Source organism: Eutrigla gurnardus, assembly GCF_963514095.1.
Source record: "Eutrigla gurnardus genome assembly, chromosome: 5".
Lineage (NCBI taxonomy): Eukaryota > Metazoa > Chordata > Actinopteri > Perciformes > Triglidae > Eutrigla > Eutrigla gurnardus.
This window is the reverse complement of record NC_139919.1, coordinates 18,514,683-18,536,556: the sequence shown is the minus strand read 5'-3', so window position 1 is coordinate 18,536,556 and position 21,874 is coordinate 18,514,683. Positions and strand designations below refer to the sequence as shown.

General features: G+C 40.5%; 2 protein-coding genes and 1 pseudogene across 3 annotated transcripts; 1 reads left to right on the top strand and 2 right to left on the bottom strand.

Annotated features, from left to right (window-relative positions):
- Nucleotides 1-1,162: 1,162 nt before the first annotated feature.
- On the bottom strand, nt 1,163-4,546 carry vgll1 (vestigial like family member 1). The gene is made up of 4 exons (XM_084009522.1): nt 4,319-4,546; nt 3,492-3,688; nt 3,044-3,400; nt 1,163-2,384 (listed from the first exon to the last, which is right to left on the bottom strand). Exons 2-4 carry the CDS (start codon nt 3,673-3,675, stop codon nt 2,347-2,349), a joined length of 579 nt encoding a protein of 192 aa, XP_083865648.1. The 5' UTR covers nt 3,676-3,688; nt 4,319-4,546; the 3' UTR covers nt 1,163-2,346.
- A 3,040-nt stretch (nt 4,547-7,586) lies between these two features.
- adgrg4a (adhesion G protein-coupled receptor G4a) lies at nt 7,587-17,902 on the bottom strand (the record flags this gene model as incomplete). Its single annotated transcript, XM_084009904.1, has 23 exons — nt 7,587-7,978; nt 8,083-8,184; nt 8,546-8,826; nt 9,062-9,161; nt 9,732-10,000; nt 10,100-10,221; nt 10,489-10,592; nt 10,835-10,880; nt 10,961-11,089; nt 11,766-11,918; nt 12,107-12,252; nt 12,472-12,597; nt 12,671-12,777; nt 13,343-13,472; nt 13,546-13,688; nt 14,089-14,156; nt 14,238-14,323; nt 14,416-14,499; nt 14,660-14,716; nt 15,511-15,659; nt 16,042-16,096; nt 16,993-17,619; nt 17,836-17,902. 23 exons carry the CDS (start codon nt 17,900-17,902, stop codon nt 7,830-7,832), a joined length of 3,300 nt encoding a protein of 1,099 aa, XP_083866030.1. The 3' UTR covers nt 7,587-7,829.
- Nucleotides 17,903-19,857: 1,955 nt separating this feature from the next.
- Nucleotides 19,858-21,662, top strand: LOC311013722 (annotated as a pseudogene). Its single transcript has 9 exons — nt 19,858-19,863; nt 19,955-20,062; nt 20,155-20,193; nt 20,239-20,291; nt 20,384-20,493; nt 20,733-20,834; nt 20,934-21,078; nt 21,164-21,331; nt 21,482-21,662. The product of its transcript is annotated as an uncharacterized misc_RNA (transcript).
- Nucleotides 21,663-21,874: the final 212 nt, after the last annotated feature.

Sequence of the window (21,874 nt, the reverse complement as noted above, 5' to 3'; positions counted from 1 at the left end):
GCCCAGTCTATAAATAGACCACATATTGACATCCTATGGCAAGCTGGATTTGCACAACATCTACTCATTAACGCATCTACCACCTGGTCCACAACCAAATACAATGCAGCGAAAATGGTACATACTGTATATATATATATATATATCTTGCCAAGATTAATTAATTCAATCATTTATCCAACGGTTAATCATTTTAACCATTATATTCCCATATATTAATGTATTAATGGGGCCACTGCATCCTTTACTGGATACACTGCCACTTTGTTCTCCAACATGGGCATATAGAAACCCTGACAGCCTTACACTGCTGACCACTAACTTTAATACACAAACATCCAAACTATAATCCTATAATCAATACAAATACATACTAACATATACATAATACTGATAATGGCTTATTCTGGTTTACAAAAGGGATTAGAAGAAGAAGAAGAAGAAGAAGAAGAAGAAGAAGAAGAAGAAGAAGAAGAAGAAGAATAGATAGAATGTTTGCTAGCTATCTTTAAAGTTTGACCTCCTTAACACCCATCTTTTAAGATATTTTGAGATTCACGATTTTGTCAGGAAAATGTCCTCACAGTTTCCAAGACTCATCAAACAATTCAGAGAGGCGCAGGTTTAAGGCTGAATAGTTCCGTTCAAATGTATACATCGCATAAAGTTCTAAAGAAATAACCAGTGTCCTTCTAGATCCGGCTTTAGATCAGGACCTATTTGTCTTTCAAAGCTTCCTCTTTTCTGAAACTGACATAAACGTCTTGCTCGTCTTGTTCACTTCCGCTTTTAACACCTTTGAAAAAGTGTCATCAAGATGTGAAACTTTAATAACCCTCCTCACAAAGAACTCAAGCGAAGTTCCTTTTACTGACCAAGCCAGACTCGAGGTGTGAAGAGAAACAAACAGGTGAATGCAGCCGACGAAATGAAGTTGTCAAAAAGCAGCCTGTAGACTCTGTAGAGTCACACTTCCTGTTGTTGTTAATCCGCCATCTGAATGGCACTGTAATGTACAGCACCTCTAATGGATTTGCTCTTTTGACTTCGCACAGCAGCAGAGCTCCATTCAGCTACTTTGTGGAGGAAAATATCAATCTAAGTGCTCAATATTGAATACATCTATAGGACAATTAGTCCCAGTCCCAACGCCATGTTTTTCCCCAAAAACCTTTTATTTCATAATGCCATTTGTAATCATCAAGTTTTGTCCACCAATCAAGACAAACAGAGCAGAGCAAGTTACAGTGTGTGATCGGCATTTGGTGACTCTTCACTATATGTATTTCTTCATAGCATCATTTATTTATTTGTCTCATGTATTTATTAAATATTACAACACGTTGCACTGCCATACGTCACAGATATTTACATACCATAATATAAATACACTCAATTACAAGTAAAAGTCCTTCATATAAAGTTTTAGTTTAGTTAAGTACAAATGTATGAGCAAAAAAAAGTACTTAAACACCTAAAGTATAAAAAAGGTAAAAGTAGTCATTATAGAGGATAATAATATATTTTTGGATCATTAATGGTACATTAATATGTAAGTAATAGCCTCATTTAATGCTCTAGTTGTGTTAATTTAAACGTGTTGGCCTATAGGTGTCAGATAAATGTAGTAAAATATACAATATTTCTCACTGAAATGTAGAACTATAAAGTAACATCAAGAGGAAATACTCAAGTAAAGTCACACTTAAGTCCTTCTTGAGTTCATTTCCACCACTGATCGTATGTTTTTATGTATTTGTATATCAAAGATTGTGTACACTGCATCATCATGTGTCAGTATTGCATATGATTACATTTGTGTGCATTGCATGACACAAGTTAGAGAGCAAACAAGTCATTAGGTCATTGTTCGTTTGAATACATCGCATATTCTCGTAGCATCTGAAGAGTTTTAAGGGTGAACTGTAGATATTAACATCGATATTTACAAACTCACAAATGTTCATACTTTAACTTACTGTAATACTGGTCCATAACGGTGTAGGGCCACTAAGAAAAAGCCCTTCATCCAACAGGAGCAACGACATACAATATACAGTGCTTGGAGATCTACAGGAGGAGTGACAGAGTTGAAGAACAGGTTTGTCGGAGAGCGTTTCCCGTCAGAAAGGTGGCTCCACTTTGCACATGCTGATGCACTGAGGTAATTTCTCAGAAGTATAAACAAGGGAATGGAAGCGATGCAGTGTCTCTCCTCGCGGGTGGGACTTGGTGAGGCCTGTTTTACGAGGAAACGTCCGACAGCTGAACAGAAAGCCATGGCGGCTTTACAGAGCCGCAAGTATGTGGCGTAGTTCTCGTCTCTGCTGCTCTGCTTCTCTCTCTTTAATACCAGTACAAGTCCTTCTTGTCCAGACGCCGCCCTGGCGGAGGGGGAGACAAAATGTGAGCGGTTTCTAAGCAGCTCTAATGGATGTAAATGAACTGGTTCGGAATACGCTGACTGAATAAAAATGAACTCTAATACCTGTAATTTAATCCTTGTCACACAGTTAGATTTCTCAGAATAAGAAGCAACAAGAAGTCAAGGATTCAACAAATAGTTCCTAAATTAATCTAAATAGGATTATTAATTAACTATGTTATGACGAATAAAATCCTACTTATTTGTAAGCCTGGCACATTATTACTTGCTATTTTTGTGTCACTTGAAGTTAAGTGGCCATGCATAATGATTGCAACAAATGGGTGTAACTATTAACAGCCTCTGTATATATATTATTTGTATGAAATACTAACAGCAGATCAGTGTCATCTTGTTTGGTGAGTGATGGCTCTACTTCACTCAAGGGGACACAAAAATGCAGCAGAGGCTCAAAATAGCTTCACTTTTAGTCTCTATGTTTAAAGATCTGTTGGAATCTAATCTGTCTGGTAAAAGGTCCTCCCCACAACATCTAACTCCCTTAAAACAGGTTGAATTCAGTGAGAAGGCCATCAGTATGCACATTCACAAATCTCCAGAAGCTCATCAATAGATTGTTGGAAGATTAAAGATGTTATATTGCAGCGGTAGTCCTACCAGGTTCATAGCCCACAGGAGGGTCCATGGAGTCTCTGAACCCTTCAGGCACGGTCCAGCTGGAATGCAGGTCCGGCTTGGAGCTGGAGGCCATGCTCGCTCCCATCACGCCCCGGTCAGTATGCAGTAGGTTGAGCAGGGATGTGGTGTACTGCTGCCCGGTGTGACCCAACTCATTAGAGGACAGGGAGTAGGGGACGGACGGCAGCCCCGGGCCCTCTCCCACCCTGCCAGGGAACGAGTGCCACGCGGCGAGGTGATCGTCCGCTGGGCTGAAGTTCAGGAGACGTTCAGGAGGGAGGCCCTGTGACCCCGAGTAACAGTCGACAGCATTCCCCTTACAGGGGCCGGCTTCCTCTGAGGGGGATATAGAAAGAAAAGTCACGCAGTGAGGATGAATCCTGTTTGTAGTCAAGTAGGTCATACGCAGTTGATTTCATGTGCTCACCCAGCTTAATAGTTTTCCGAATTTTCTTTGCCTTCGCTGCCGGGGCCTTGGCCTTGCAGACTCTGCTGAGAGCGCGGCTGAAGTGAGCGTCCACCATGCTGTTGGTGTCACCCTGGAAGTAAGTCAGGATGACACAGCGAGAATGCTCCTCCACCTTCACAGGACTGTCTGTTCGGTCCTCCATGGGTCAGCTGCGACTGAAGACGAGGTTGTTTACCGCAGAGCAACAACAGATTTCATATTTCTTGTTTATTTACAGTCACACAAAAACAGTTTGATGTTTGCAAGGACGACGCAGCAGTCCACGTTTTCAGTTGGCCTTCCTTTGCGATCCCTTTAACCCCTTTTATTTATCAGAAGCAATTTCCACTCGATTTGCCCTGCGTGACTCATTGCTGACCTGCCCTTGAATGAAATGGATTTGTGTTTCCCTTAACGTGTACAAACATTTTACACAAGTGTAATGGAAAGCTTTCATTTTGCTACATTGTACGTCTCAGTATTCATATATTTTACTCCAGCAGTACATGAGCCATTCTGAGAAACATTAATGTCTCAAGGAATTCACTTTGTCAGCTAGAAAATTACTTGATAAGAAATATATTGGATGGATTTGCACGGCAGATGTTTAAATAAAGGGAAATGAACTGCATAGTGATTGTGCTCTATTTCTGGGAAAAAACCTGATGTAAGCCACTATAACTGAGAACTACACGAAGGAGTATAAATGATCAGATTAGACCCATCCGGTAGTGGATTAACTTAATTGATCTACTTGTTGTGAATAAAGAACCACAGTTATATTTTAAGTAACTTGCTTCCCTTACCTGACCTGACGATTTAACAAAAACGACCAGGAAGTGCGTCCTTGACATTGACCGGTTGATCAAAGCCGATGTGTTCGCCTACATGAGCAGTAGGCAAATTTGTTGGAAGAATGTGTCACCCGGCTCGAGTTTAAACATCAGAGTCATGGACTGGATACAAACAACCGACGGCAGCGTTCCTCCACAGACAGAATATTTTGCTCACCGAGCCTCTGAAGTGGCTTGATGTGTTTGACTTGGGAGGGTGTGTGAATCTTCCTGAACGCAGACAGCTATGAACAGAATGTCAACCAGCAAGTTCCTCCAGAACCTGACTGACACCTTATTAAAACATTCCTCAAGCGCACTGTCAAAAAGCTACACGGTTGAACAACAACTCTCAAGCCAGAGAGAGAATTTTCATGTGTTGTGTATTTTTTTAAATTCATTACACTACAACACACAGTTAAACCTCATTTACATGTCACCTATACAACAAACAGCATTTTATTTATTTATTTAAATGGACCTCCCTATATGAAGAATGCATGACCTTTATAGGTTCTGTGGTTAACTTGTTGTTCTCTGTGTTTCCAGTGCAATAACTCAGTGTTGGACAGTGATGTTTCTGTTTTGCTTCTTCATGCTTGCTGTATCACAGACATTGTAGTCTCAAGTAAATGTACAGATTAAAAAATGTAAAAGTACTGAAGTACTGATTCAACGTCTCAAGTGAAAGTGAAAAAGTATAGGCTCTAAAATATACTCAAAGTATAAAGTACAAAGTATCACTATGAGGGGAGACATGACACATTTCTACTGGCTGTTTTATTACAAGATTAATAAGAAAAATCTATAATTCCCCTCAAATGCATTCAAATTTAAGTAACTGTTTTGAAAATGTAAGGAGAAAGTACAGACATGTGTTAAAATGTAGTAAAAGTGGAGTATCTGAAGAATGCATGACCTTTATAGGTTCTGTGTTTAATGGAGTAAAAGTAAAAAGTTGTCAGAAAAATAAATACTCAATCAATAATTACATTACAGATACCTGAAAATTCTACATAAGGTATTTGTACTTTAACCATGTTTGTTAATTTTGTAGATGTAATGTTAGAAAATGATCATATTAGTTTAACTGCTGAAACATTTCATACAGGACATCAATACAACAAATTAATAATAAAATTGCAACATGCTGAGTTCCCAGTCAGTCCAAAAAAAACAGGTGCACTTGATGGTTTGAAACAGAGAATCTTCAGACTTTCAAGAAACTTACATTAATATTTTATTATCATTGACATTAAGTCTACTTTGAAAACATCGGGAAAACAAAAAGCAGACTTTTAAAGCAGACTAGAAACAGGCAGACAGATGGCTTCATGTCAAAAATACAATAAAATAATTATATAAAATACTATTTCCACTGCTTCCCTCATTATTATTATTAAAAGTTAAAGTTAAAAAATTAAAATTACTAAATATTTGTTTTATTTTATATTAATTCTACAGAGAAAGCAATAACGTTCACCTCGACGGCGAACTGCAGATTAAATATGGGATGCTTATAGTGAGAGTGAGGAGAAGCCGAGAGAGAAGGCACAAGAGCGCTGATGGGCTGGTATCGCGAGACCACTGGGGCGAGATTTGGAATTCAACATGGCGGGGCGCTGCTGCTAGATCACACCAAACATCTCTGCTGACTGAAAACACATCAAAACAAACCGCTAAATCCAGACATCCGGGACAATACGCTATTCAGAGTGAAGGACCTAGACGGACTCACCGACGACTACTACCATAGCAACCCGGACACCTAGCAACCCGGACCCCCCCTCGATCCGCCGGACTTGCCGACTGGGACTGTGCTGGAGACTCAAACACGTAGCATAGGGACCATCTCATATTTCCCGTTTATCCCCGAGAACACAACGGAAAGAAACGTCCTGCTCTCCGCCCTGCAACCGTCGTAAATACCGTAAACAAACTAACTTCACACCGCATACACCGACCCGGAACCCGACCCCGTCCCACCACATATGAACCCACAATAAAACCTTACGAGGAAGGGAAGGGAGCTGAAGAGGGACGGCGTTTAGGAGGAACGACTGTACCCGAGGGTGAACGGGCCACATATTCTTAAATAAAAGGGACTCCTCCATCAGCCTCATTTAAAGAGGCATTAACACACACAGAAACATAATAAGGAAAATAAACTACTCATCCAAATAGTTGTGTAGATTTGTGTAACTACGTCTTGTTTCTTTATTTCATGTTGATTGTTGTTGATTGTTATACTGCCTGCTTTTTCTGCATAACAAGTCTTATGTATGCGTATGTAAATACCCCCTTGATCTACATAGGGGACTGTGGGAGGGGACTGGCAGTGGGGATTCTTAACACCAACCCACCACATCATTTTTATCTCATCTCTTAAGTTTATCAGCTGGAACACTCTAAAATCACTAATCATCTTGCTAAAAAGATCCCCAGTTTCTCCCTCCCACAGGAAACACATCTCACAGAGCCAGAACATCTAAAACTGAAGATAGATGACATTTTCTCAGCATCATACAACTCTAAAGAAAGAGGAACTGGCATCCTGATAAATAAAAACAATCAATACTGCAACAAAACCACAGATGGTCGCTTAATTATAATCTGTTATTATAATATAGTCTATTATAGATACACATCCTTCAATAAACTACAAGAATCTCCCCCTACTGGTGACTCAGTTGCCCCCCCCCCCCAGATACAACCCTTAAGCCCCGCCCTCACACAATATAAATATAAGAGATACCTCTAAAATATTAATATTAATCCATTCCCCATTTATTAACAATGTTACTAAACATGCATTATTAATATAATTATCATTATGATGGCATACATCATTATATTGTCAATTATATTAATAATAATAATAATATAAAAATAAATATAGATGTATTTATTTTTCATTTCCCTCTCCATGTATTATTAATACCATGTCAATCTCATTTTTGTTACAATTGATTTGAATGTTAATGCTATTTTTAAATTAAATGATGCATATCACAATATAAATACTGTTCTAGTATACTTTTATATGATATTCATGATACATTACATGTATTATGTGTGTTATTGTCATGGTACATTTTTATGTATTTCTATTGTTATTATAATGCTCTCTTCCTTCCCATTCTCACAACCACACTAAACAAATGCTTTATAATAGATCTCTCTGCTAGTAGCTGCATTATATCTAAATATTGTTTTCTGTTTGTTTTGTTTTCTGTGTTTTCTTCCCTCATGAATGTACCAAGCTATTAAGCTGTTTTGTTTCACATGTTTTGTTCTTTTTGTTGTTGTTATTCCGTTTTTTCTCTTCTACTCATATGAACCTGAGTATTTAAAAAATATGGGCACTTTTCAGAGCAGTCTTTTTTACTGTTTCTATGAACATATAATATGATTTTATTTGTATCAGAATGCTCATGACTGATTGAGGCGTCCACGGCACATTGTGGCTCATACAAAGGCCCTCTCACGCCCCCTGGTGGTGATTTGGTGCCAATCCTGTCGAGGAGTCAGAGACCTTTCTGAGGGTGGAAGTGTTGTCAGAAGCAACTGAGTCAGAGTTGACAAGATGCTTCTTTTTGCAGTGACCGCCCGCCGTCACAGAGCGGCTCCAGTCTGAACATGAAGGGGACAAAAACAGGAGGAGAAGGGGAGAAAACAATGTATCCTCCATCTTGAAAATAGACCCCCCCCAACCACCTTGCCACGATGTTGCCTACCTGAGTAATCATTGAGTCTGAAACGTCCGCAGCACAAGTGGATCCTCCACTGTTTCCTCACATTTTCCTTCATCAAACAGTGGAACAAAAAGACAAAGAACCCTTGGACAAAAGAGCAAATATGTTAGACAGTTGTAAAATACTACAACATGATAGAAATAAAATGCAGTACAAATGTGTTTGGGTGTCATGTGTTTCTGGTTTCTCCTCACCTATTGTTTCATTTCATAATTTCACAAAACCTTTAACTGTATTCTTTAAAGTGCCATTTTCTTCACATTAGTATCTCAAAAAAAAAAAAAAATTACATCCTTCGATATGAATAAAATCGCTAAAACAAGAATACTGTAAAATGCATGGTAGAAAATGCACAGACACATGCTGAGTTCAGACATGTTCTTGCATTCACATAATGGAATTGCAGATGTGCTGAAACATAAGACCAGCTGCAGCTCATATTTACCCTGAAAGGTATTGAAGATGGAGAACAGGTACATCATTACCACTCTGCCTGGCCCAAATGAAAAGAAGCCCATTGACCACGTCACGCCTAACAGGACGGTGAGACTGGCCACCGCTCTGAAGTCATGGAGAGAGCTGCGGTTGTTTGTCGACTGCTTATTGGCCCCCATCCGTCTGATCTGAATCAGGACCACGATGAACACGGAGGTGTTGCACAACAGTATCAGAAGGATAAATGCCACCACCGTCACGTAGAAGAAGACGTCATTCTGCAGCCAACAGCTGGAGGGAGGGAGGGGGGGTCACCATGTCACTTATACTGGGATTTTATGTCATTAGCTGCATGCGTTCCTTGTGTATGACCCTGCTGAGTCTATTGCTTGTCATTTTATTCATTTTATCAGACACTCGTATGACCCAATCTCACAGTTCTATCATACCATTTATTTATTCATCAACCACATGATGCTCCCATGATGACTCACCCTGCTTTAAACGACACACAGCTTGTACTTACAATTGGTCAGTGGACTGAAGCGCCACTGTAGCCTCTTGAGTGCTGCCATAGGCGTCTTTGTCTATGGCCAGCACCAGGCTGACTATGACCAGGGGAATACCTGTAAGAACACACAGAAAAAAAATAAAAAAATAAATTCAAATCAAAGCTAACTAAACATAATCACATACTGTTAAACATTGAATTAATTTTTTCTACCTGCCGCTAATAATGAAAAAGAAAAATCAAGTGTTCGGTGCTATTTTCTGTATATTGACGTTTGCGCTCTTGAATTAATCCTCAAATTAAATACAATTAATTTAGTTAATTTTAGAGGTGGAATATAACACATTCAGAGTTATAATATAGCAGCAAACAACTATTTGCTATGGAAAGATATAGAGGCTCAGCCATCGCCATAGTGAGAGCCACTGAGAGGCAAAAAATGCTGCAAATCTTTTTAAATTGCTATTTTTAAATTGTTATTTTCATTCTAATCTAATAGAATAGAAACTTTGGTCTACAGGTCCAGTTGATGAGATTCAGTCTTGTAGTCACAGCACAGTAGATCAGCTGAATTGTCTTTAAACGAAATGCCTTTTTTACTTACAATAGTTCTTTCCATGATACTTCTTGGAAATGTTTAAAACCTTTGTAAAATAAAGGGTTACCAACTCCACCCCTGTCTTACCCCATCCTACGGCACAGAACTTGAGGATGTAGGAGGGAACGTAGATGTTGAAGACCTTGACCAGTGCGAGGTACATGTGCACGGCCTCCAGGCCCATCCAGGTGAAAGACGCCAGCAGGAAGTAGTGCAGCGTTGCGGCGGTGGCGATGCACAGACCGTAGTTGGAGAAGGATGAGAGCCAGGAGTCCAGAAGGAAGATCATGCTCAAGCCCAGCAGGGCGGCTGACAGGTTGATGAGTATCTTAGATGGGTTGTCTCGACGCAGCTTCCTAAAGTGAACGAGACGGGGGACAACTCTGTGGATTTCAGCCCAGAATGTACAAAATTACAATGTGATGAGCATGTTGGTGTCGGTCTGAGCGCCTTACTCAAAAGCGAGGTAGGTGAGAATTGTGATGCCCAAAAAGATGGAGGATATACCACAACCAATATACGTGATTACTGTCATAACCTGGCTGTCAACTTCACCGATGGGTGTCCTCGACACATCCTGAAACACAACAGACAAACTGCATGCTTATTGTTTGCTTATGTTTAAACCTTCCTAGTAGGGGACCAGAAGTGCAAGCTGTTAAAACTCATCCCGTCGTCACTATTTGAAATATTATGATATAATAAGACAGAAAATTCACACTTCGCATCAACTTCTTGCATCATTAGCAGAAACAAAATCTGTAAGATTGCACACGGTATGCTGGTGCTTGTGGGAGTTGTTTTCTCCCTGGTTTGGTTTATAAAAAGCTGGCCAGTGACTCACCAGGAGCACGGCGAAATGTGTGAGGTGATCGCAGGCACAGCTGGTTCGATGAGCAGAAGTACACCGGGTCTCACAACCTCTGCTGTTCCAGCCGCCCTGCCCACCTTACACACACACACACACACACACACACACACACACACACACACACACACACACACACACACACACACACACACACACACACACACACACACACACACACACACACATTTAAGAAGTTTATTAACAGATACACAGTGTCCTGCATTAAGGGACCTTTATTGATGTCACCAGTTTCTGAAAACTACTATGACTCTTAATTACTTCATCTAAATCCACTTGCAATAAATATTTATGAACTCACCGTTTTGCTGGAAATCCCAAAACATACACTGCACTTTTTCACCCGGCTGTAAAATAAACCAAAGAGGGAAGTGATGACGTGCAAACCCTTGTTCTTACTAATGAACTGAATATATTCATATCTCACCTGCTTGGGTGTTCGGTGGCTGAAGGTCACCACCACGGGATCCTTTAGGTTGCTGACATGGCTGTTATTAATGCTTGCAGATATTATATAGGGATTCAGTGTCCAGCTTGCATGGGATATTAGTGGATCCTGTTAAAAATATAACAATGTTCACATTACAGTAAGAGGCAGGATACGTTTAAGGTCACAGGTGAATAAAATATACGACAGTGAGAGAGAGCATAATTGTCATATTTAAACTTTATTGATAATTTAATCTCTAAAAATGAAAATATAATTATTGTAGCGCCACATTCATTTTAGGAATATTTTAACATTGAAGTTAAATGAGATCATTGATAGCACTCTCATGTTTGTATGGTAAATATAGAGCTACAGTCATCAGCTGGTTAGATTACAGGTCAACACATCATATCTTGTTTCTTTAATCCTCACTCAAACTCTGCTGGTTGCCTGGCAACTATAAGGTGATGACAAAACCCAAGGAGGTCGCTGTGCCCAACCAAGCAATATTTATAGGGGGTTCATAACCCCCTATAAAACCTATAAAACCATAATGTGATATTTTTACAGCTTGGCTTTTGAACGGATTAAACAAACATAAAATAAAGTGCTTAAATAGTGAGAGTGGGTATTTATCTGTTACCTTTAGACTGATCAGTCAGCAAATTAGCTAATTTCCCAAAATGTCACAACTCTAAGCATTACGTGGTTTGCATATAATATTGGATTTTTTCCAGCATTTGACAATAAATTAAAAAAAACAAAAAAACAAAGTACAAGATGCCAAAAGAAGATTAAATACCTTAAAAAGCTCATTTGTTCCATAGAACTGAAACTGGACACGTGTTGTATTTCTTTCTCCAGGGGAGAAATACTCGTGGAGTTCAGATGGCAAAGAGATTGTTGCATTTGTGTCAGGAACTGATTCACTCACAAAGCTATAGTTGACGAAAATCTGTGGGGGAAAAAAAGCAACCTTGTCATCTGCTTTCTTGTCATGTCACAGAAATTGTCCTCGATCAGTCTGATGGAACTTCAGAGTTAAAAGAAAAACTGCTGGTCGATATCTTCCATTTGGACTTCACAAAAACAGCTTTTGAGTCACATGTGCTGCACCTCGTGTTACATATTATAGTATCTCACCTCTGGATTCACGGTGGAAACAGAGGACACACCGAATGTGAGGCCTTGGAATTCATTTGGATCTACGTTGACCATCGACAGGGCCAGCGAGGGAGCTGTAACACTCACAGATTTATCTGGAAAATCCATATGGTTCCCCATCCTGTCTGTCAGATTCAGGACACTTTGTCCAAAAACAAAAGACACATAGATTAACAAAGAAAATACAATTAGAAAATACAAGATTTCGAAGGAATGTAATCTACATTTACTGAGATTAACCAGACACACTTACACGCCAGCCACTGGAGTGATGTCAGTATTAGAAAGCAGGATATCTGCTACGATATTGACGATATTGGCACCAACTGCAGGTTTGACGCTACCGATGTCAACCACTTGGCCGAGTTTGACCACCACTGTATCCAGATCGGAGGAGGAGAGCTCAGCACCGTTACCAAACTGGACTTCCACGAGGTCCCGAATCATGTCCACGACCTCGGCCGCGTTTCCTACAGCAGGAATCAGCAGTGTCAGTCATGCACTAGAAAATAAGCAATAGAAAACAACGAGTGATCCTGTTACCAGTAGTGACGGTGATGTTGTTGAGGTCCGACACTGTGAATAGCTGACTGCAGTTTTTCATATCAGGATGAGCCCAGCCGGTCGTGTCCGTCTCAATGTCTAACTTGCTGATGAGGGTCAGAGGGAACAGAAACGACAGGATGATACAATATTCCTTCTGCTCCGTTCCTGATTGCTTTAATTAAACTTGGTGTACTGTCGGACAAAGGCTGATAAAGATGATGATTGTGTTTAGTCTTAATAAGCGGCAACAATTCCACTAAGAGACCATAAAACTGATTACCCATATTGTCCCTTCGTTTTTATTTCTATATCAAATTTGGCCCTTCATTACACCAATAATTCCCTTAGAGGAAATTGATTTTTTGTTGTTGCCTGAGCTGCGGCTGGCAGGGATCCATCAGTATTACATGTGAGAGCTTGTGTGCAGAGTGGTAGGACATTGTAATAGAGGGAATCGTCTTCTCTCGCTGAGCTGTCTCTATGGAAACAGGTTCAAGAGAACGTGAATAGAGCACTATATGAACATCATTACACTTTGTCTCAATTGTAAATCACAGCGCGCTTTATTATTCTATGAAAGACATTTATAATATGAGTGTTAAGTTCATAATTTTGTCTTGATAATTTCATTATCTCTGGTCAAATATTCAATGGGAGTTAATGTCTTACCAAAGCCTGGAGGCTCTCTTTGATACTGGCTCTCTGCATCCCATTTCCTGGTTGACTTGTGGAAACGCTTCGGGCCAAATGTATAATCCGTAGATTGTCGAAGTGGTTTCTTCTAAACAGTTTGCTGGCACTGAGAAAGAATTTATACACGATGTCAAGTCTTATTCCATAACTGAACACCATGATGATCCGGCTGAGCTCACCTATGTGCTTCATCGCCAAATCCATAGTTTGGAGAACAATAGAGTCGTTTTCATACTTTGATCTCAAGGTGGCATTAATCAAAGTCTGAGTTTCTGCCACACTGTTTATGTTGTATTCTTGAACGTGGAAGGTGCAATGATATCTGTGGATGAAACGCACAATTAGTGGAATACAAAACAGGCGCCTTTCTGCACCTTATTCTCCTCTCTTTTCAGTTACCTACAGTTTTTGTCGGCTGTGGAAACTCTGAAAGAAGGGAAACCAGAGAAGTTGTATTGTAAATATCCATGGTTGCAGTGGGATGAGATATTATTCTGATGACTTTATATTGCTATAATATTTAAGTGTCCACTCACCATCAGTCCATTGTTCTGCTCCGTGTTCCTACAAGTTACAAATGAGTAATAAGTTAACCAGATATTTCATACCACACACACACACACACACAAACACACACACACACACACACACACACACACACACACACACACACACACACACACACACACACACACACACACACACACACACACACAGCCCACCTTCCAGTGTTCTCCTTTATGATGAGATTCAGCACAGTCATGGTTTTATTCACCTGCAGTTGTTTCACCTTTTGGCCCCAAAAAAGAATAATTAATTCATTTTTTTTAAGTAAAGTCAGCTTTAAAATGCGGTTATGTGAGTCTCTTACCCATTTCTCAATAATATCCTCTGGTTTTGTTGCGCTGCCAGTCACACTTAATGTCAGATTCACTCTGAAAAATGTGTCCGGTCTGACTACAGGAGTGAGAAGACAACAGATAACACATCTTTACAATGCATGTGTATTTTTTGCATTAAATGCGCTCTGAGTTGTTTGGTGAACTGACAGGCAGTCTCGTTGAGATCGAGAGGCTCCCCCGTTGTTGACATGTTAGCGGGTCGAGCCGGCAGACTGTGAGTTGGATCTGTTTCTGTGGATAAGATGACGTCACAAGACAACATGATTAGCTAAAGAGGTGGTCTTGAAATGAATTAAATTCATATTATTAAAGCTTGTCAAAAGGCTTTGTGATTTCTTCATTCCATATTGCTGCAAAGCACCATGGATGTTATTCTTTGTTGCGTGCTCACCTGGTGTAGGTGCACCAGTGCTGGCGGTTGGTAGCGGTGACACTGCAGGGAGTAACTCTGAAAGACACAATAGAGATTGCTCATTAAAAAAAGCTCCAAGAAGAACACTCAAAAATAATTGAAACAGCCTGATGTCTGATGGAAATCCAATTATGGAATTGTAATTTTCTCATAATGAGTGCATAACTAAGTCTATCAGGTATTTTTGGAAACTGATGTCTTAATGTATCTACTGTATCTATGCTGCATCCGTTTGATTCAGCCAATTAATCACAGTGAAAGTGCATGGCAAATTGAATCACTTTAATGGATTTGTTCATGTTGATGCATTAAGCCAAGTAGCCAAGCCAAGAACTAAACAAATATCATATGATGTGCGTAAACATAGGCGTATCTAGCCTGTTTTTTAAATCCACTTTCTCTCTCTCTCCCACCTGCCCCGTTCACCCCCGTTATACCTCATTATCTTTTCATTTTAATACAATTTAAGTTGTAATACTTTGTAAAACCAAGTGATGTCTTTTCTTCTCATCATTAAAGTAACATTTCCAGTCACAGTGATTTCCCCTACCCTAAAAGTCTGATGTTCTTCATTCACAAATGTGGCAATAGTCTAAAATAACGTTACAATGTACAGTTTTTGGTTTAAAAAAATAATTATGGAACATTTTATGGGATCTTTGGGTGCTCAGCACCCCTAAAGCTCTGTTCCTATATTCCCCTGTGCGTAAATACACCACGGCCAGCTTTATGTAACATACGTCCTCTTTTAAGACAATTATAAGGGTCATATAACTCCGTTGGTTAATGTTTGACTGATGCAGTGGAAGACTGAAGTGTGCCGTACGTACCCACAGGCAGGACGCTGATGCTGTCAGGGTCCGCCGTCAGGTTGAGGAAGTCAGAAGAAAAGGTCGAACTCAGCAGGGAGGCGACATTTGCTTGAACCACTTCCACATTAGCAGCAGGATTCAGGTTCACCAAGACCTCACAGCTGAAACTAATCACAGGGACAGAGAATATCTGGATGGTTTTATGCATCTGGTGCCATTCAGCCCTCATATATATATATATGTATATATACTATAAATAATTTTTATGTCTGGAAATCATCTTACCACTTGTCACAGGTGGAGTTTGCTCTTGATTCCTGAAAACAGATCCCCTCCCACATGTTTATTAAAAGGTTGTTTGTTTGTACTTACTTACATCTGATTATTCTTAATATAATTCACTGACACCTTGCCTCTAAACTGACCTCAGTGCTCACATAAGGGATTTATTTCCTTTCGTCTGTCCTCTGATCAATTGGTCTTTGAGGATATTGCTCTTTCTTTCGGTGGAAAATCAAACCAAGGACATAATAGTGCGTCTAGGTGTACCTGAAGTTGTTGTGCAGGTCGAGCAGCAGAATAATTAACCACATGGCAGGTACGGCTGTATGGGAACACAGATAAGAGAACATACAGACAGGAATGTTGTCGAGGGTTGCAACACTGATCGCAGTATATATTTACACACACACACACACACACACACACACACACACACACACACACACACACACACACACACACACACACACACAGTGGTGAAAAGTAATCAAACACATTTCTATGAATAAGTAGTGTACACTCAAATTTCAGCTGCTTTAATTTACACACACACACACACACACACACACACACACACACACACACACACACACACACACACACACACACACACACACACACACATATATAATACTTAGTGTTATCCAATTTTTCTCTGAATAACTATCTAATAATATAATATATTACAGCACAACACACCATTGAGTATACTTGAGATATCTGATGGTGATATTTCCAATGCAGGACTTTTAATCAAGCACCATTATATTGCAGTATTGTAAAGGATTACAATAATTCCTACAGCTGCCAGCTGCTGGGAGGAGTGTTTTGTAAACAGTTACGTTACCTTGGAGATGACACAAGGATCGTATGGACAGCAATGTTGCGAGGGAAAATCCTCTGCAACTGATGAAAACGATACGAGATGAATTATTTTTGATCGGCACGCCTGACGCCAAAAATTTTACGTAATCACATAATGCTTCATACCCAGTTTCTTGTGACTTCTTCCAGGGACACCGAACAATTTGCAGGTGTTGTAGAGTGAGCTATGAATGCCCACATGTTGATTTTGTAGAGCGACCATGCTAGGAAAAAATGGCTGCTTTAGAAAGGATGCACTAGACCTGCATTAGACCTATTAACAGGTTGTGTATTATCTTCCCACTAGTTTAACTTTCAAATTGTATAAAAATGAAAATGCCATCCTATGTTTACCACATTGAAGGTTGCTGTCCGGCTCAGGCTGACAGTTGTGTTTCCACTGCTGCAGGTCCCACCTCACCACGTCTCCGTCTGCACAGCTCTGACCTCTCAGCTCCTCGGCGCTCCACTCCCTGGCCCAGATCCTGAACAGACCGATCTCACCAAACAGAACACTCCCGTCCTGCAGCCGCACCTCACCGTTGGTGTTGACGTAGTGAGAGGCCCCCAGAGTGAGCGTGCCGTTTGGGGCCAGTTGCCGGGGAAGGTCGGGGCTCACGGGGGCCTCGAGCCGACTGGTTCCGTTAATGTAGATCTGCAGCCTGCCAGCTCGTCCAGACCAGGTGAGACACACAGAGTGCCATTCGTGCAATTTCAAATCCATTTTCAAACTGTGCTTTTTCCCAAACAGCCACACCGACAGCTGTATATCCGTGCCCCCAAGTCCCAGCTCTGTGTGGACTCCCCTCGGGGCTTTATAGTCAAAACCTGTCCATTCTGATGTCAGGGTGCGGCGTAACAGCATGCACACACTCAGCTCCTCCAGGGCTGGTACCACGGCATCTGGATGGAGCTGCCATAAACACGGACGACCCCTGAACGGCAGCTTCTGACCCCACAGGCTGGTACTGGCAGAGGCAGCTGAAACCACAGGGGTAGATACAGACAACCATGATGGAAAAGAGAGCCTTAAAGACATTAAGTTGTCCCACCAAAGGGAATAAAAAAAAGACATTAATAAGTGCTGCTAGTGCACACACTTTTTATATTTACAACTATTAATTTATGTGATATTTTGCACTACTTTTCAATGTTATCCAGCGATTTAAAAATCATTGAATTGGTCTGAAATCTTACTTGAGCCCAGAAGCTGCAAACACAGACAGATGAGAGTGAGAGAAGACGGGCTTCTGACGGAGATCATGACAGCAAACAGAAACTCTATCGATGCCAGTCAAGGGCTGAAAGGTGACAATAAGACAAACCATGAAACACCTTGAAATAATAAATAAACAGTAACTTATCTTTATGTGGCTAAATACATAATTTAGACTCACCGCATCTCCTTCAAATGGTCAAAGTTGAAGCTAACTTGTGAGAAATGAAATGAATGTCAGCTCATGAGACGCTGGCTGAGCCATGAGTCTGCTTGCTAGTGTCACTTCATTTCCCATTCCCCCGAGTTACTCATTAATCACCTCCAATAAACATAACTAACAGGCGTGATAACGTTACGCTCCAGCTTTAAAAAAAAAACCTTTGCACATGTGAATTTAAAAATACACCTTTTTTAGTGTTCCAGTGGCTCAGTTGGGGTTTTAGTGGTAATACCTTTCTTAACGGGTGTTAAGTTTGAAGAATACTGCTGTAGGGTGTTGAGAAATACTCGACACACACCCTTGTTTTTATCGATTTTTATGACACAGATTTACTGTAACATTATGACAATGGCTTGTCTCAATACATAACGAGCTATACAATTAGGGATGTTGTGTTGTGCATACGCTTCCTTTTTAACTTCCTCTGGGAACCAGAGGTGTGTAGTAATGCAGTACAAATACTTCATGACTGTACTTAAGGAGAATTTTCATTATCTGTTCTTAAGTACTTCTTTTTCTGACAAGGTTTTTACATTTTAAAAAAACCTGTCCTTTCTACTCTATTTTCAAAATATTACTTTGTTCCTTTCATCATTACTTTAGTTTTAATGCTTTTCAGAGCCTAGCCGTCACTTTTACTCGAGTAAAGACATTTAAAATTTAATTCCTACTTCTACTTTTTACTCATTTACTTTTGACACATCTGCTGAGAACTGATTCTAATAGACGTTAATGGTCGTCTAGAGATGGCATGCTTTGGAATCTAAACATAAATCATCATCTGCATATAGGCTTCAACAAATGCTGGATATGAAAAGAACATCTTTTTAGATTCAATATGTCCATTATGACTGTGACACCGTGTGTGTGTGTGTGTGTGTGTGTGTGTGTGAGTGTGTGTGTGTGTGTGTGTGTGTCTTCCGGTCTGCAAACAGTAAAAGTAATATTCTTGTTCTACTCTTGTGCTTTACAATTCTCCTCAAGTGATAACTAGTCAAACAAATCTAATTAAAGTAAGATTGCCAGCCTTGCTTTAAGCCTAAACAACTCAAACAACCATGTATGTCAATATCTCCTTTTTACACCCCTTATATCCTGCTTGGGTGGTGAATGGTAGGGACATGTTTTTTAGTCCGTTTTATGGCTCCATACTACCACATAATGGTCAAACAGTATATTGCAACTGATTTTTTTTTTTTTTTAACCACCAACAATACCGGTTGTAGTATTTAAGTTTGTCAATAGATGCTCGTCTCTATGCTGCTCTGATCGTTGTTGTCTGACCTCCAAGCAATTTCTTTTTGCAGATTTACAACTTTGACTCTCTGATCCTGTTTCTAGATTATCATTATTTTCAATGTTGGGTAACTAAGGACAAATTATCATGCACAATACTCAAGCACAATAAACTTTACTGTTTATTCTACATGATATGATGCATTGGTCACAAAACCTGCGTGTTGACTAATTTCCTTAAAGTCCTAGTTTCTGAAAAAAAAAAAGAGAGAGAATCTGCCAATACAGTAAGAATATTCTATTATATTTTCCTATGAACTTATTTTGTAAGTTTACAACTTATTTTCTATATTTTCTATACTTCTCTGTATTATTCATTCTTCTTTTAAGCTACAGACACAATAACAAAACAATATTGCACCCCTACTGTAATGAAACAGAGGATATTAAGGTATTCAGAACCCAGTTATATTATACATGTATTTAATAAAAACGGCACCACTAAGCCATTTTTCTACATGTCACTTGACATTTTGCCGGCAATATGTCTGTACATTGCAGGGCCTTTACTTTAATAATGTACTAGTACCACTTTTACTCGGGTCAGGCTTTTGAACAACTTCTTCTAAATGTTTCCTCAGGTCTGGCTGGTGAAATGTGAGCCCAGCTGCGATCAGAAGGACTTCTTCCACACTGATGGTACCTGTGTTGCATGTCCTGTATGTGGACCAGGAGAACAGCTCTCAGAGGTAACACACATCATAACACATTACAGAGACAGCCCCTTCTTTTTATTGTCTGGCCACTTGACTGCAAGTGTGGTGTTGCACCTCATCCTCAGGACTGTGGATTTGGAGATGGGGAGAGGCGTCTGCTCTCTGTGTGGAGAAGGGAAGTTTGAACCCAATGCCATCTGCTGATGAAGAAGATGCCGTGCTCGCCTGCCAGCGACGCCCAGTGTGGTCAGTGCCTCAGAGGGTGAGCTACACCTCCCAGCCTGAACACCAGTCCTCTGATAAGTGCAAGCATTTTGTTTTTTTGTGTGTGTGTGAATGTGGTTGTGTGTACAGGTATTATGAACTCATGACGGGGGAAGTGGAGCTGCCCTGTTTGCCTTGTAACAATTACGACACAGTCCATAAAGAGTGTTTGCTTTTGACAGCTCACAGCTCCCAGGGAGGTACGGACCAGACTGAATGACAATGTTAATAAGCTCGTATTAATAGTTTTACTGACGTTCGATTTTTCCAGAGACGTCAAGGAAAAGTTATAACTGTTCTTTTCATAGCGAGTGCCATCACGGCTTCCAGGGGACATGTCAAAGGAACTAATGAGAAGAGTGAGTAACCCTGCAGACTATCACAAGTAGCTTTTTTTATTTCCACCCTTCCGACTCGGCTGATTTTCTGTTTGACCAAGGTGTAAAAGAAGAAACCTTTTCAGTGGGGCTGACAGCAGCTTCCTAGGTTTTCCTGATTGCTCTGTTGCTTTGGGCCGTCCTTCTGACTGCTGAGAGATTCAGTGAGTTTAACACTTAATCTTTCACGTCTCTGCAAGTTTCCCCCACCATCTGTCTTTTGTTTGCTCGAGCAAATTGAGATCACTTGTTGCAATATTCAGAGCAGGTCCCTGAGTGTCCCGGGCCTGAAGGACTGCTGTCTGGAGACGACCTTCAGGACACACCTTCGTCCGGCACCACAGACGGAGCAGCCCAACAATTAGAGGCCTCCTCACAGACACTTGTTCCAGCTCGAGGGCCCCTAAGGTGATTTGTAAACACAAAGTTAATTCAATGGACCTCTTTCAGTCTCTATGTAATTATTCACATTAATTTGATTTGTACCCAGAAGCCACGAGAATGAGGCGCCTCCTACTTCTATTGTGATTAATGTCACCACCAGCATTAAGCCCTCCGGTCAGGAGGAGGACACGACATGGGAAGAGGAGCGGAGCTGCTCTTCCATGGAGGAGGTAACGTGGTGTAACTCATCGTTCTGTCGGGAGGTGTTGGTTCCAATGTCAGAAGATTCAAATAACACGTCCTCTAAATGAATATGCCATAGGGTCCATTTGTTAGCAAACAAACGATAAGAACGGTGCTCACCCAAATCACAAACAAATATGAATCATTTTGTGGTATCTAGACGGTTTTAGTTTTATTTGTTGAGGAGACTGGGACAGTCTTTGGGTGTCCCACCTCAGGTCAAAGATTTTCTCCAAGGCTTCAAGGACCTCTTTCAGTATCTGTGCACCTCCACCTACACTCTGCTGCCCCTAGTGGCCCAGGCTGCAGCGCTTCTGCCTCACTCTCAGGTTGTTGCTAGGATACACAGAGCTGTGGTGAGCTAGTGACCACTTAGACCCTAAGGATTCGTTATGACTTCACCTCTTCTACAGTATTTCTGACCCACTTGTCACCCAGTAAGCCCAATTGGTGGGACACAAAGACATTCTTCTAGAATTAATTCATTTTGAGTGGAAATAATGAATGCTAGTAGTATTTGCAACTAAGAAAAATAACATTTCCTTCACCAAATTGTCCTCGCCATTCTCTTGTCCTT